At 44.6% G+C, this 16,423-nt stretch overlaps 1 protein-coding gene across 2 annotated transcripts; it reads left to right on the plus strand.

Annotated features, from left to right (window-relative positions):
• The first annotated feature begins 3,529 nt into the window (after positions 1-3,529).
• Positions 3,530-4,980, plus strand: LOC125525366. 2 transcript variants are annotated; one of them, XM_048690365.1, is made up of 2 exons: positions 3,530-4,004; positions 4,076-4,980. In XM_048690365.1, the coding sequence occupies exons 1-2, from the start codon at positions 3,844-3,846 to the stop codon at positions 4,743-4,745; spliced, it is 831 nt and encodes a 276-aa protein (XP_048546322.1). In that variant the 5' UTR covers positions 3,530-3,843; the 3' UTR covers positions 4,746-4,980. The 2 variants fall into 2 exon arrangements, with proteins under 2 accessions (XP_048546322.1, XP_048546323.1); XM_048690366.1 differs by having other exon boundaries at positions 4,102-4,980.
• The last annotated feature ends 11,443 nt before the right edge of the window (positions 4,981-16,423 follow it).

Below are 16,423 nucleotides of genomic sequence, written 5' to 3' on the forward strand. Positions count from 1 at the left end.
CCTAGATCTTCCTCCTATATATTCATATATATTCCAAAACCCTCAGAAGCATCCACGAAAACACTTTTCCACCGCCGCAACCTTCTGTTACCATGTGATCCCATCTTGAGGCCTTCTTCAGCATCCTACCGGAGGGGGATTCGATCACGAAGGGCATCTACATCAACTCTATTGCCCTTTCAATGAAGCGTGAGTAGTTTAACACAGACCTACAGGTCCATAGCTAATATTTAGATGTCTTCTTCACTCTCTTTGATTCTCAATACCATGTTCTCCTCGATGTTCTTGGAGATCTATCCGATGTAATCTTCTTTTGCGGTGTGTTTGTCGAGATCCGATGAATTGTGGATTTATGACCAGCTTATCTATGAATATTATTCGAATCTTCTCTGAATTCTTATATGCATGATATGATATCTTTGTATTTCTCTTTAAATTATCGGTTTGGTTTGGCCAACTAGATTATTTTTTCTCGCAATGGGAGAGGTGCTTAGCTTTGGGTTCAATCTTGCGTGATTTCACCCAGTGACAAAGTAGGGGTAGCGAGACACGTATTGAATTGTTGCCATCGATGATAAAAAGATAGGGTTTTCATCATATTGCTTGAGTTTATTTCTCTACATCATGTCATCTTACTTAAGAGGTTACTCCGTTCTTTATGAACTTAATACTCTAGATGCATGCTGGATAGCGGTTGATGTGTGGAGTAATAGTAGTAGATGTAGGCAGGAGTCGGTCTACTTGACACGGACGTGATGCCTATATTGCATAATCATTGCTTTGGATATCGTCATAACTTTGCGCTTTTCTGTCAATTGCTCGACAGTAATTTGTTCACCCACCGTACTATTTACCTTCAAAAGAGAAGCCTCTAGTGAAACCTATGGCCCCCGGTCTATTTTCCCATCATATTAGTTTCCGATCTACTATTTTGCAATCTTTTATTTCCAGATCTATAAATAAAAAACTCCAATTTTTTATCTTTTGTTTAGTTTTATCCATCTCTATCAGATCTCACCTTTGCAAATGACCTTGAAGGGATTGACAACTCCTTTATCGCGTTGGGTGCAAGTGTTTAATTATTTCTGTAGGTGCATTTATTGGGGACTTGTGCGTTTCTCCTACTGGATTGATAATCTTGGTTCTTAATTGAGGGAAATACTTATCTCTACTGTGTTGCATCACCCTTTCCTTTTCAAGGAAAAACCAACGCAAGCTCAAGAAGTAGCAAGAATAATTTCTGGCGCCGTTACCGGGGAGATCTACATCAAGCCTACCAAGTACCCATCATAAAACTCTCATCTCTTGCATTACATTATTCTCCACTTGCCTCTCGTTTTCCTCTCCCCACTTCTAAAATGATTTTCGAAAAGATTTTCCTTTTTATTCGCCATTCTTCCGTTCATCTTTTCGTTTGCTTTTTGTTTGCTCGTGTGTTAGCTTGCCTTGATGGCTCAACCCAAGAACTTTGATCCTTACTCTAAGAGGTTGGAAGAAATTGAAAATAATACTAGGACTTTCATGTCCTTACAATTTGAGCATAATAGTTTCTTTAGGAATGAGCTCAAGGAGCAAAAAACTTCTATGGAGTATATGAATAAAGAGCTCGACGATATGTCTAAAGAATTTATTAGTCTTAAATCTCAATTTGCTCATCTTGAAAATTTAGTTGGCCAAATTTCCGATAAACAAACCACTTTGGTAAATAAGATGGCCGCTAAACTAGAGTTTTGTGAAAATAATGATGAAGATCTTAAAATGATTGATGTGACTCCTATTGAATCTTTGTTTTCCAATATAAATCTTGATAAAGATGGGACTGGAGATGAGTCAATTTTAGTTAAAAGGCGTCCCAATAATTTGGAGTTTATAGATCTTGATGCAAAAAATGATAAAAGTGGGATTGAAAAGGTCAAAAGTTTTAGTAGCAATGAACCCACTCTTTTGAATTTCAAGAAATTTAATTATGATAGTTGTTGTTTAATAGATTGTTTTTCCTTGTTGCAATCCATGTTGAATTCTTCTCATGCTTATAATCAAAATAAAGCTTTTACTAAACATATCGTTGATGCTATGATGAAATCTTTTGAAGAAAAACTTGAATTGGAAGTTTATATTCCTAGAAAACTTTATGCTGAGTGGGAACCTACTATTAATATTAAAATCAAAGATTATGAGTCCCATGCTTTTTGTGATTTGGGTGGTAGCGTTTCCACGATTTCAAAAACTTTATGTGATGTGTTACGTTTCCGTGTTTTTTTAGAGATTCCAATATGGATAACATGTGGAGCAGAATAGGTGAATATACATCCGTATGTAGCTCGTATTGAAATCTCTAAAAGGTCTTATATTTAGAAATGGAGGGAGTAGAAGAGAAGATGGGATTCTTGTAAGTACAGCATAACATACAGCAAAATGTAGATAATATGAAGACTCCGGACGCATGCTGTTGTGCAATGCATGCAGAGGCCCAGCAAAAACAGAGGAGAGGAGCTGCTATGTTTCGAGCAACCAATGCATGCAGTTTTTTCCGGTACATATTCTATGGTTCAGGCACATCGATCTGCTGTACATACTCTACATATGCATACTGTTGGTGTGATTTGACCGGTTTTGCTCTGTTTTATCCCCTCATATTTTGGCATCCTTCATTCCTTCTCAACTCCTCTTTCCATGGCTCCTGATGTGCATTTGTTGTGCTGAATACTGACGACGTACATGTTTTGCAAATTGGGATGGGGTGACGATGGACTGCTCAAAAACAGAGTATGCCGCGGTCCAGGAAAAGCAGAGGAGCCAGGTTTCGGTTTCAGGAAAAAGAAACAGTCCTGCTACTTCCCTGTAAATCAGTTTCACTTTACTCATATCAAAAAAAAAAAAAGTTTCACTTTACTCACTTCAGCTAGTCACTCTTACTGTATGTAACTGTTTATCTTTGAAACACAAAATGAGATTTTGCAAATACAACATCCGTGTGATCAAATGTATTGTCCATGTGAAGTTATGTCATATGGTATTAATATACTTTAACAAAACATTATTTTCAACTCTTTTAAATGATCAGAAATATATTGCCTGCACACTTTGTTATATAAAAGAATGACAAAAAACGGCACACCAAACTGGTTGTTAGCTAAGCATTGAAGAAGTGGGTCGCTTATAAGGAAGAAAGATGATTATAGTATTGATAAAATCCCCACTCACAGAAGAGAAACCATCTCTTAATTTAAACCCGGGCATGGACAACCCGGCCCGGCAGCCCGAAAACCGACCCCGTCCCAAAAAAACCCAGGTCGGGCCGGGCCGGGCTTGTGTTCGGGCTGGGCTCGGGCCTGCAAAACAGAGCATGTCTAATTTTTGGGCCGGGCTTCAAAATTAACCCGAACGAAAGCCTGGCTCGGCCCGAGCATTTGCTACAAAGAGGCTGAGAAGCAGCGATCCAGCCCAACAAGCTGGCCTTCTAGCCCACAAACCACCTAACCGGCTAACCCTAATGCCTACCCCCTCCCCCCCCGTCCCCCACCCGCACCCGCACGCACACCCCGAGTCCCCGACCAGTCGACCCTCCTCCTTGATCCCCCTCGACTGGCGGCGGCGACGCAAGTCCTGGCTCCTGCTGTGGCGAGGCCCCGGCGCTGTTGTACCTCGTCGGCCTGACGAGCGGCGGCTGCGGCCGCAGCCCCGACCAGTCCACTGTCCTCGAGTCGAGACCCCAAGTCCCCAACCCACCCTGTCTCGATCCATCGACCAGCAACGGTGTTGCAACTCTGGCACTGCAATGGCGCGGCCCCGGCGGTCCTTTCCCTCCTCGATCTGATCCTCCTCCGGGGCCACGCATCGGCGATGCTTCCTCCCCATCAGACGCCGGTGCTCCCTCCCCATCCGACTGCGGCGCTCCCTCCCCATCCGAAGGCGGCGCTCCCTCCCCATCTGACGGCGGCGCGCCCTCCCCATCCGACGCCGGCGACCGGCAGGGATGACCTTCTGTCCTCCTCTCTCTGTTGGTATGTTTATTGTTCCATTTAGGATGTTTTTTGCTGCATAGTAGATTAATATTTGTGCTACTCTGTTTCAGGCATTGTGTGTTGAATTTTGTGGTAGGCATGGCTAGTTTGTGGAGTCTAAGTGATGAAGTTCATGAAGAGGAAGAGGAGGATTATGATCCCAGTGTTGAACAGGACAATGCTGCCATAAGTGCAAGGTTGGACCAGATCATTGTGGCTGATCCTGCTCGTCGTCGTGTTGCCCCATCAGCTACTGCTATGGCAGCACCTCGCAGCAAGCGTACAAGGTTGAACCAAGAGGGACGTCGTGCAAGAACTAATGAAGCAAGTCAGCCAGCCGACGGACATGAAGCAAGTCCTCCGACATCGCCACCGGCACCGCCAGGACCAAAGGTTACCACTGCTCCAAAATTAAGGTCAAAAGCATGGAAAAACTTCACTAGGATTGAACAACCTAATCCTGATGAAGTAGTGGCAGAGTGCAATATTTGTCATACTACACTTAGAGCGACCTCGAAGAATGGAACATCTAGTTTGTTAAGGCATACTGCTCAAGTGCATCCACATAATACAAATGAAGTGAATAGCTATTTTCTGAAAACTGAAAAGAATGCGGATGGCTCACATTCAGTTAGGAACACAAAGTTGGACATGGAAACTATTAGAGCTGCAATCTCTATGTTCCTAGTTGGGGGTTCACATGCATTTAGTGTGATAGAAGAAGTGGGGTTCAAAAAATGATTGGTGCTGCTTGTCCTAAGTTTAAGATTGTTAGTCGATACACAATTAGAAGGGATATCATGGCAATGTTTGAAAGAGAGAGGACTGAATTGAGAGAAATTATCAGCAACAGCCCTGGTAGAGTTAGCTTCACCACGGACAATTGGAAATCAGATGTGACAAAGTTTAGTTATATTTGTATTACGGGATTTTTGATTTTTTGCCACTAGTTACTTCACACTTTGATGATTAGCCACTCGTTACTTTGTATTTGCTTATTTGCCACTGCTTAGTTTGGAATTGAGTGTTTTGCCCCTGTCATATGGGACCCGCGTGGAAATCACCAGAGTGCCCCTGCCCGTTCGATTCACCGAGGAGACGTGCTCATCTCCTCCCTCGTTCCCCATCTGGCTCTCGTGTGTCGCTACTAGTGCTCGATAGAAGACAGCGGCGGTTCGTCCCGGTGATTCCCGATGGTCCTCGACGGCGGCGGCTAGGTCTCTCTCTCTCCCTCCCTCCTCTCTCTCTCTCTCTCTCTCTCTCTCTCTCAGCCCACCGCCCGTCATGACGCAGGTGCAACTGTTGGCCACCGCCGCTCTGTTTTGCCGCTGCTGCTTCTTGTCGGCCTGTACTGGTGCTGCTGTTCATGGCCGAACCGTACTGCTGCTGTTGTTTGTGGCCCTGTGTGTTGTTGCTTCTTACTCGTGGTCAGCGGAAGACGCGGTGGAGGCGCTCGCTGCTGCTTGAGACGCGGTGGGGCTCCGTCGTTCAGCCTTGGCGTGGCCCTGGGCGCCGCTCTCTTTGTTGCTGCTCCCCGCTGTTGCTCATCAGCTAGCTGGCGCCGGCCTTGTCCGCTGCTCATAGAGGAGCGTCGCCGTCTACTGCCGTGCAAACAAGGGATGGGATTGAGTTCTTCGCGTGCGTCTGAGTTCGTGGCAAATAGGCACACAAGGGTATACTTGTCCACTGCATTGTGCATGTAATATGTTTGTCATTTGGAATTATTGTTTTTGTGTTGAAAAGTGGCAAAAAATCAAATGGCAAACAAAAGAGTGGCAAAAGATCAATTACAATCTAAGCAGTGACAAATTGTCAAAGTCTAAAGTAAGTAGTGGCTGAAAATCAAATCGCCCGTATTACTTGTCATTATGTTGATGATGCTTGGAGACTGAACAAAAGGATAATATGGTTTAAAAAGTTGAATCCACCTTATGATGGGGCTACAATTGCTGATGAAGTCCATTTATATTTTCGTGAGTGGAAGGTTGACACCAAAATAATGTGCATGACTCTTGATAATGCTGTATACAATGATTCAATGATCAACACTTTGAGAACTACATTGCTGCCTAAAGGTGTGTTACCATTGTTTGGAACTTTCTTTCAAGTCCGATGTTGTGCACACATTTTAAATCTGATTGTCCAAGCTGGTCTGAAACTTATTGATAAATCTGCTGACAAGATTAGAGAGGGCATTCAATATATCAAAATTTCTAGCAATCGTATTCACAAGTTCTATGAAACTGCCAAGAACATTTACCATTTGAAAGAAGATAAAAGGCTGTGCGTAGATATGCTCGTCCATTGGAATTCAACATACACAATGCTTGAGAACGCTGTGTATTTTAAAGATGCAGTACTGTGGTTTGGTAATAGGGATGGCATATTCAAGTCAAACTTCTGTCTTACTCATGATGAATGGGAAAAGGTTCGTATCATGCCTGATTTCTTGAAAACTTTTTATAAAGTGACATGCACATTGTCCGGGACAAAGTATCCTACCTCCAATTTGTATTTCCAGTGTGTGTTCTTGGTTCAATCATGTGTCTTGAAGGCATCTAGTGAAAGACTTAATTTACTCTACATATTTAGGTAATCACTGCTAAAAATCCGTAAATAAACTAATTAAACCATCCAAGTTTGATCTTCCGCTTGCTCAAGCTTGGGGTGCATCGCAGGAGTCCATTTCATCGAGCACGTACTGGATCCAGAAACAAACGGGTTTACTAAATCAGACTAAAAAAAGTGGTAGCATGGCAGTGCTAATAGTAGTTCAGCGAGGGAAACCAGTTTCAGTGAGATGATAATATAATTTTCCTTCTCAAATTCCCATTTATATTTGTTAGTGGACCGTCAGTACTCTCTGCCTGACGACCGTGGTGATCAGCGGCGCAAGTAAGAAATGATCAGCGGAAATGAATGGTTCGGCGGAGGATGTCCACGGAGCAATTATCAGGCCACAAGTGTGTAGCAGTTGTTGTATAGTACTATTGCAGGAGTATATTTATTTATTTGAAAAAGACAGTTACTTGTTTTTCAGGCAGATCTTATCCAGTTACAGGATGCTTCCTGTTGCTCGTTTTAACTGACTGAAATTCATATGAATAATACATTCAGAATGTAATGCACGGTCTTTGTGCACTGAAATTCTGAAAATAAAATTCAGAATTACTCAATCTTCAAGCAGTCGCTGTTACTGTATAAAAGAATCCAGTGACTGAGGTAGATTTTCTTGAGCTCACCAAATAGCTGAACAAGTACGTAGGTTGGAGTTCCAGTCAAGTCTGTTTTTCTCCGGAAACAGAAGATGCAATTTTTCCTTTCGCAACAACAACAACAAAAAAAAGATGAGATTTTGCAAATACAACATCCACATAATCAATTGTATTGCCCGCGCAAAATCATGTCATATAATATAAAATACTTTACCGAAACATTCTTTTTCAACTCAAGACAAATATATTTCCCATGCAATTTGTTCAGGCTAATATATAAAAGACAACACAACATCACCAAACAAACTGGTTGTTAGCTAAGCATTGAAGAAAGACAATTATATTACAGATAAAAACCCCACTCGCAGAAGAGAAACAATCTCTTCATTTATTAGCCATATATAGGCAATCACTGCAAAAACTTCGTCAATAAACTAATTAAAACGTTGAACTTATATTTTTCAGGTCTCGATGAATCTTTTCCCTTGACATAGGGAAAAATAATGTTCAAAGAGCCCAACTACGAACTTTTCAGTCGAGAAAAAGAAACGAAATCCTTGGCCTTGATTTTCTCATATCTTGGTGGTCGCTTGTCATCCAATAAACTAGGCGCCGGCTCCAGCACCGTTTCCGCATCCACAGCATAAAACCTGGCCAGTGAAAGCCTTTCCTTGTCGGCATTCGTCACCACCCTGTGAACTGGGCTCCTAAAGATTCCGTTGGTCATTATCTGCATGCGTCAAATATTTATTTACATACAAGATAACAAAGGAACGTCGTAGGATTCAGGAAATATATAGTATATACAACGCTGTTGATTGTAGATTATTCAAGAGAGCAGTTGCTTATATTCATACCTCCATGCAGTCTGCTACGTTAATCACCAACGTATAAGGCTTGGCTGGAACATTATACCATTTCCCAGCCCTCTCAACTTGCAATCCACCGACGTCTTGGTCGACAAAAAGGATGGTAAGGAGACCACCATCAGTGTGAGACCTCCGGCCCAGAACTAGGTCAGGCCTGGGACATGGGGGGTAGTAGTTGAATCTAGCAAACCCAATAGCCTTGTTTGATATTTGGTTGACGAAGTAATCCTCATCAAGGTCTAGGAGCTTGGCTATTGATCTCAAGATAAGGTCCCTTGTTCTCTTCGTGTTTGATGCGTACTCATGTAGCACATCCCTGTATGTAGAAAGAGTGACTCCAGAATGAATACACCTTACATTTCGGAACGAAGGGTAAATTAATTAATGAGTAGGTGACTAATAACCTGAAAGATGCCGGGTGAGTGGGCCACTTGGCGAAATTCCTCTCATCTTCTGGCTCCACTCTCAAATGCAAGCGGTCGTTCCAACTCAGGCCCTGATCCTGAGTCACTACTTTGTCATTTCCATAGCCTTCCATCTCGAAGTGCTTGCCATCTATCAAGTTGCTGTATTTCTGCTTTTCTTCAGACGGTTGCCTGAAAAATTCTCTCGATGCACTCATCATGGCATCCATGAGAGACTCCTCAATTCCATGGTTGGTCGCCTGGACAAAAATCTCAGCAAAAGTTGAATAATTATAGCTAAAAACTAAGGGTGCACACACTCACCAGGAAGAGGCCCCAGGTCTGTAGAGCCGCCCGGAGCTTGTCGGCTTCGTCGACGGCCGTCAGCCGGCTAAGATCGATCAGAGGGATCGGCTCTGGCATCTCATCAGCAGCGTCCAACATCTCATCAATCACGTACTCTCGCGGCGGCTCCTCGACGGTTGCTGCCAACTCTTGCACCGTTGTCCGCACGAGCGACATATCCGTCTCGTTAGACGTAGCCATTCATTTCTAGTCTTGGATACTTGCCAAAGTTTTATATAGCGGGCAATGCCACTTAATGGCAGCTCGTCCAACAATTATGAAACGCTATAGCATCCATATTGTGCTTTTCAGCATAAATTAAGGGAACAAAATGAGAAAAAATGACGATGCAATCTGTCATCTGTATAACATATATATACTTGACAATTGACATTTAACAACTAACATCCATATATATTTGAAAAAATAACCGCTAGTGGAAATACATTACGATTACTATTTTTTGCGGGTGAAAATGCATTACATTTTTTAGGAAGAATAGAAGATGCAGTACAGATATACAATAGTATGACCGGCTAATTGATTATTTCTTATTGATTCAGCACCAAACTGTAGCCATTATGTACATCTAGCTATCAGTCATTGGATCTGGATCTGATATTTACATCCACGTAGGTATATATCAGTTTATTGGATTGGATTCTTGATGCAGCCACCAACCAAACAGTCTAGAACGCACGCTAGGTAGAAAATAGAAATGAGGAGCATAATTACCTGATGGGTTTTGCTTGCTCATTGTCGGAGACGACCGAAGTGGAGGTGGATCTCGTTGCTTGCGTTGCCGAAAGTGGCAGCAGCAAGCTGTTTGTGCAGGAGGAGGCCGGCGGTGAGGTGCTCAGTCCGCCGTCGCCGTCCGCAGCCAGTGACGTTGGCGATTCTTTCTCTGGAGAAAGGGGAGACGAGGGAGAGGGAGAGAGGGTGCGGGCTCTTCTTTGTCGGCCTTCCCATCCCGGTTGTGCTCCCAAAATATCTGACTCACAAATGCCTTCCGGTTGGGCAAAAATACCATGCATGTCGGCAGTCCGGACCACCACCTCGCGGGCCCCTTAATCACGAGAAAGGTGTTTCTCACTGTAAATTGCATGCATGGTTTTTTCTACATTTTTTATAGTTGCACGGTCAGTGTGTGTGTGTGTGTGTCCCCACAATGCAAATCTGAATCTTCTCACCTCTTCCTCTGTAATTCTCCTCCCACCAACTCTGGTTATTGATCTATGGAAACTTGAGATCTGGATCGTCACAATGCCATTCTTTTTCCTTCTTTTTCACTGATGAATGCTGGGTACTCGACACTACCAGGCGACTACACAGTTGCAATTTTATCACTTGCACTGTTGTGTAGGTGACCTTGTACAAAAAGCATCCGTATATCAGAAGATGCCCAATAAGACATCTCAAGGAGCGCGATCGGACTTCATAATGAAGCTAGCTAGTACCCAAGAGCTAACTAAGCTGTATAATTTCATATCATGAGACCACACAAATTCATTGACTGATTCTGCTTCTTACCATACTACCTTATTATTACTTCACGCGCTTACTCTGCTCGATAGCTGCTATGGGCTTCTAGATCTTGGCCGGAGACGGTGGCAATGCATGGGTTTCCTTCGGAGGTGTGGTCGCCACGGCTGTCGTCCTCTTCCCTCTTGTCCATGTGTGCTCGGGGATGAGCTGCTCTGCCCGCCAACGAGTCGGCGTCCTACGATTGTTAGCTCTTGGGTGCTAGCCTTTTTTATATATAAAACTGGGCGAAAGCCTTTTTTATACCAAGTATTGCAGATATGCATGCATATCTTGTATGGGCAGTAGTACCTTCTACCTTGAGCAACGGAGAGTTAAAGAGATCTGGACGCTTCTTCTATTTTTTCTTCAAAATACATGCTCCTTGGTCCTAAAAAATGTGATGAAGCTGTGATAGAAAATACTCTGCAAAAACAATGTATACATGAAAGTGTGTACCTCTTATTGTTCCATTCCAATAAATTTTTCTTGCATTGATAATATGTGACTCATTTATATACTATAAGAAACATAGTACAAGGCATGTATATATCGATCTGGCAAAACTGAAAAGACAACAGAACGCTAGCCTTTGCACAAAGAAACACCAGCCAAGAAGTAAAATTACAAAGAAGAACGAAGAATCATCTGAGCTCGACACCAACGCCCATCACTTGTCTCTGGCACAACCACAACAGTCATCCCTGTTCAACAATTCGTCTGATTAACCAGTTAACTTGCCGATTAATCCATTCTTATAGGGTCACGAGTAGCCGATAAGTTGATAAACCATCCAATTAATTCATTAACTTCCTGATGAGCCTATTAATCCCCTACTCGTCAGCCAACCGGGCAGCTACCAAATAACAATTTCCCCAACAATGACAACCACCAAAGGAAAAAAATGATGGATCACCTCCACACCCGAGCTCGACGTGGCTTAATGGCTAATATGTAGCTTTGCAGACCTTCAATATGGTTTATCAAAGGTGAAACCATTATCTTTGAACGAATTAGATCTGGATAACACCCCGGACACGCCATCGAACTCCAGATCCGGCACCCCCACGTGACTAAGATGTCGGAGGAGGAAATCATACCTGCCATCCACGAACCACGAACCCAGTTGGTCTGATGTATAGCAGTTGTTGCATAGCGGATGGTACATTGTAGTATATCACATACTGTAACAGCTAGAGTGTAACAACATATGCCCACCACAGCTGGCCACCACCACGGCTGCCTCCGCCATATCCTCCATCTCGGTCCGGTCCCCCCAGAGGTTACTGGGCACCAATGCTGCCCCAAAGGAACCAAACCTCGGCTCCCTCATGGGCGTCGAAGAAGGTGTTGTCCCCTTGTCCACAGGCGCATCAACCGTCGGAGTAGTCTGCCCAGTGGAGTTAGGGATGTCATCACGCTTATAGTGATCCATGATGTCATCCTGACTCCCATCACCTCTCTCAGTCGTGTCATCATTACTACTGTTAGCAACCTCATCAATATACAGATAGTCCTCAGTCTCAACTTTGAGATCATAAGTCATACAACAATAAGTCTAGGGCACGTAGTCTGGCACATGATCGATCTCGAGTACACAGATTAGCAACCTCGCAATGTCGTGAGTGCGTGTAAAAGGCATGTCCACCTGCTCTCTCTTGCAGATCAGCGATCCCAAACTCCAGGTCATTAGAAAAATCATTAAGGGGCTTAGACGAAGACCCATGAAATCTGACCCATATCTATCTTAGAGGTAACCCGTCAGATGCCTGTTTCTTCCATTCATCAAACTCTAGGAAGCACGGGCTAGCTGGAACCTGCTAATACCAAACTGTAAGAGGCGAACAAGATCTTGGTTTGTGTTCCTTCCTTGGAAAATCCACTTTGTCAACATGAACAAGAGACCACTGAAAACTGGCAGATACCAACCGGCTCAGCTGGCCTAAGAGCATCTCCAACAGCCGCGCTAAGCGCCGCGCGTAAAAAACCTGTTTACCGCGCGCGCTGCGGCTGGTTTTGCGTGCCCGCCTGCGCTGGTTCCAGCAGCCGCGCTATAATGCAGCGCGCGCGCGCCGCTCCAGCAGAGCGCAAAAATACAGCGCGCGCGACTCGCCGGGCATTTTGCATATATGATATTTTGGACAAAAATGAACATGTGAAATTTGACACAAACAAGTTGATAAATAAAAGTTCATCCCCACAAGTTCAAAATCATGCCCACAAGTTAATCCAACCAAGTTCAAATGCAAACTAAAGTTCATCAAGACATGAAAGACACATCAATCTTCATCTTACTCGTCTTCGTCTTCGTCCTCATCTTCCGAAGACGACTCTTCCGCCTTCGAAGATGAATCTTCCCCCCTCTCCTCATCACGCACCGCATCACGCACCGCATCATGTGAAGCTCCGACGGTGTTGGCAAGATTTTCAACGGCATCTTCATGGGAATGTGTGTGAGAAGGCACATCGAAAGACATTGCACCCATGGCGGCCGGAGGTGCACCCATGCCTCCCATGAGAGAAGCAAAACTCATGCCTCCTATGGCGGCTATAGCGTCGGAGGGTGCTCCAAAGCCACCCATGCCTCCCATGGCGGCCGGAGGTGCACCCATGCCTCCCATGGCGGCCGGAGGTGCACCCATGCCTCCCATGGCGGACGGATGTACACCCATGCCTCCCATGGCTCCGAAGCCACCCATGCCTCCCATGGCGCCGAGGCCACCGCCACCCATGGCGCCGAGGCCACCGCCACCCATGGCGCCGAAGCCACCGCCACCCATGGCGCCGAGGCCACCGCCACCCATTGCACGAACCAAGGCTTTTTTTTGGATCAAGACTTCTTGTTGGGCAAGATTGACATACTCTTTTTGCGCCGCATTGAGGTTAAATGTGTCCAAGAAGAACAAGTGCTTCTCCCATTCCAACAACTTAGCTCGCTCCTCGTTGCTCACTTTCCTCTCCTCCAAAGCCACCTTTCTCTCCTCGGCCGCCACCCTTCTCTCCTCGGCCGCCAACCTCCTCTCCTCGGCCACGGCATCTTGGTTCCTTGCCATTTTCCTCACCTCATTGGCTTCGACCCTTGCCTTCACAATAGCTTCCATAGCATTTTTGAGCTCATCATCTCCTTTCCTTTTCTTCTTTTCGGTTTTGTCTTTCTTGCACCCATCCGGTCGTTTTGGCTTCGAGTATGAAACCGAGTTGGGTGTGGGGCTTCTCTTTCCGTCATCACTTGATGCATCATCCTCCTCCTCATCATCATTCATCTCAATTGCTCGCTTCCGTTTGTTGCTCAAATGCAAATCCTCCAAACCATCACGCTTCTTTCATTTCTCATCATCCTTTAACACTTCATAGCAATGAGGCAAGGTAAAGACCCTGCCTTTCTTGATCTTCCCCTTCTTGGTTGTCCTTGTCTCTTCTTTGAACAAGTTTTGTGCAATGTTGTTCTACAAGAAAAACAAAACAAGTTAGCACTTCGGTCACAAAAAACAAGTATGATGAACATATATGAGATGCCACTTACTCGATCATCCTTATTTGTGCCACTTGGGTTAATCTTGTCAACTGCCTTTTGTACGGCCACCCACTTTTCAATCCGAGTTGATTGTCGACCATCGGGACCGAAGTGATCTCTCGGAGCGGTCAATTCCACTCAAGTTGTGAGCATCAAAGTGTTCTTTCATTCGCTCCCAATACGCGTCTCTACTTTGATCACCTCCAATGGATGGATCCCTCGACACTTGCAAATAAGTATGGCATAGTAACTTGTCATCGTTGGTTGAGTAATTGCCCGCTCTTTCTTTCAGTGCCTCGACAATTCCCTCACCCTCCTCGTCCACCTCAAACTCATGGTCTTCGAAATGGATGTCATTGGTTTGAGACCAATGCGAATTGTTGCACCCAACACCCATAGTGGACATGCATGCATCATCGTTGAGACTACAAAGTTTTTTGCACAATGCAAATAAGCTATCTATATGTGATGATGATGCATTGAAAAAATAAGAAGAAAAGAAAAGTTGGAAATTTTTTCACCTTGGGGGCATTTCGTCGAACACGTGGTGCGCGTCGGCGGCCGGCTCAACAAGTGAGCTCGCCGGCGCTTCGGTAGCCGCCGCAGCCGTAGAACGCCCTGCAAGCTTCTTTCCCCTCGCCTTCGTGGTGCCGGAGCCGTCCGCCGCCTTGTTTTTCTTCGCGGATGTTTTGCCCTTCTTCGTCCGCGCCGCATTGGGGACCTTTTTCGACGGTGCGGCGGCGGCACGGGACGGCGCCGGCGCGACGCCACCCGGCGCCGTGGTCATCCGCGGCGGCAAGAAGAGGCTGCGCGCGAGGCCGACGCTCGGCGGAGCTCCGGCGGTGGCGACGCCAGCGCTTCCCGCGCTAGGGTTTTCGGCGGCGGCGGCGGGGGGGGGGGGGTGGGTGGGGCGGGGGGGGTGGGGGGGGGGGGGGGGGGGGGGGTCGCGGCTGTACAGCGGGGTGAGAGGGGCGCCAGTGTGTGCGTCCATGGGTGGGTTGCAGGGCGCCGGCGCCGGCGCGCGCTGGGCGTAGGACGAGGAGAGGAGAGAGTGCGGCGCGAGCGCTCGAGTGTGCCGCGCGCTGTAGCTGGCGCCCGAAATACGCCGCGCGGGTAAGTGTTTTCAACCGCGTGCCCAACCCGTTATAGCGCGCGCGCTGGAGCGACCCGCCGCGTTGCGCGCGCGCTAAAACGGCCTAATTTGCGGCGCGGCGCTAGTTTAGCGCGGCTGTTGGAGATGCTCTAAGAGCGGGTACTTCTTGCAGCTACTCTCTATGTTTTTCTTGGATGAGTGTAACCATATTTGTATCGAAATTCCCATCATGCAATATATATGCGGCGCACCTTAAGATTGGATTTTACACAATTTGCTACTAATGTTCACCTCCAAATAGAATTCTTATTACATACACATTGTTTTCCATGCATAAAGTATTTCAAACATAATGTTAACATTCACCAAAAATTTCCACTACAAGGCGTATGCGGTGCACTAGTTGAGGATGGGCTATGAGTGAACATAACTGTTGGAGATGCCCTGATCTACTAGTGTGGTACAACATCTAGCTACTTTTGTTTTTCGTTTTGTGTAGGGAGGGAGGTCTTGAGTGCAAGGGCGGGGGATGGGCCGAAGTGAAAATGGAACATGTGTGAGCGCTGTGTCTCGCATTAAGCGAGACGGTAGCATCCCTCGCTGAAGGTTTTCCCTCCCCTGTGTCGTATAGGGACGGCCCCTTCGCGCATGCATAGCAAGTAAAACGAGATAGCCACTCCGCCCAAGTCCCATTCGTGGTAAGTAGTAGGGCGTGTCCTACCTGAGGCGATTCACGCCAGTTTTCTTCGGGTTTTTTTTCTTTTGTTTCATTTCTTTTCTTCTTCTTCGTTTCTTCATTCCTTTTTACATTTTTTTCTTCATTTTTTTCTTCATTTCTTCATTTTTTTGTTTATTTTGTTTACATTTTTGGTTTGCTTTGTTCTTTTGGTTAGCATTCTACATTTTTTGTATATGTCAACAATAATTTTCTTATAGACGTCGAATGTTTTTCCAATACAAATTACATATTTTTTGTAATACATGGTGAATATTTTATATATACAAGTTTAAAATACTTTTGAACTGCTTGAATAACATTTTTCAAATACAAGATTAATTTTTTAATAGATGGTCAACCTTTTTTATACACATTTAACATTTTCCAAATGCTTAATTAACATTTTTCGAACACCTGTTCAATATTTTTAAATGATTAATTAACACACACACACACATGATCAAAAAAATTCATCATTTCCATTTAACATTTTTTCAAATGCTTGAGTAAAAAATTTCAAATACTTGTTCGATATTTTTTCAAACGCTTGATTAACATTTTTATATACATGAACAAATATTTTCATCACCTTTTTAATACATATCAGCATTTTTTCTTTACACATTTAACATTTCCTAAATATTTGATTAATATTTTTCAAATACTTGTTCAATATTTTTTTTCATTATTCTTGATTAACCTTTTTATATAGATGATAAAAAGATTCATCATTTTTTATA

Source organism: Triticum urartu, chromosome 7 (assembly GCF_003073215.2).
Source record: "Triticum urartu cultivar G1812 chromosome 7, Tu2.1, whole genome shotgun sequence".
Lineage (NCBI taxonomy): Eukaryota > Viridiplantae > Streptophyta > Magnoliopsida > Poales > Poaceae > Triticum > Triticum urartu.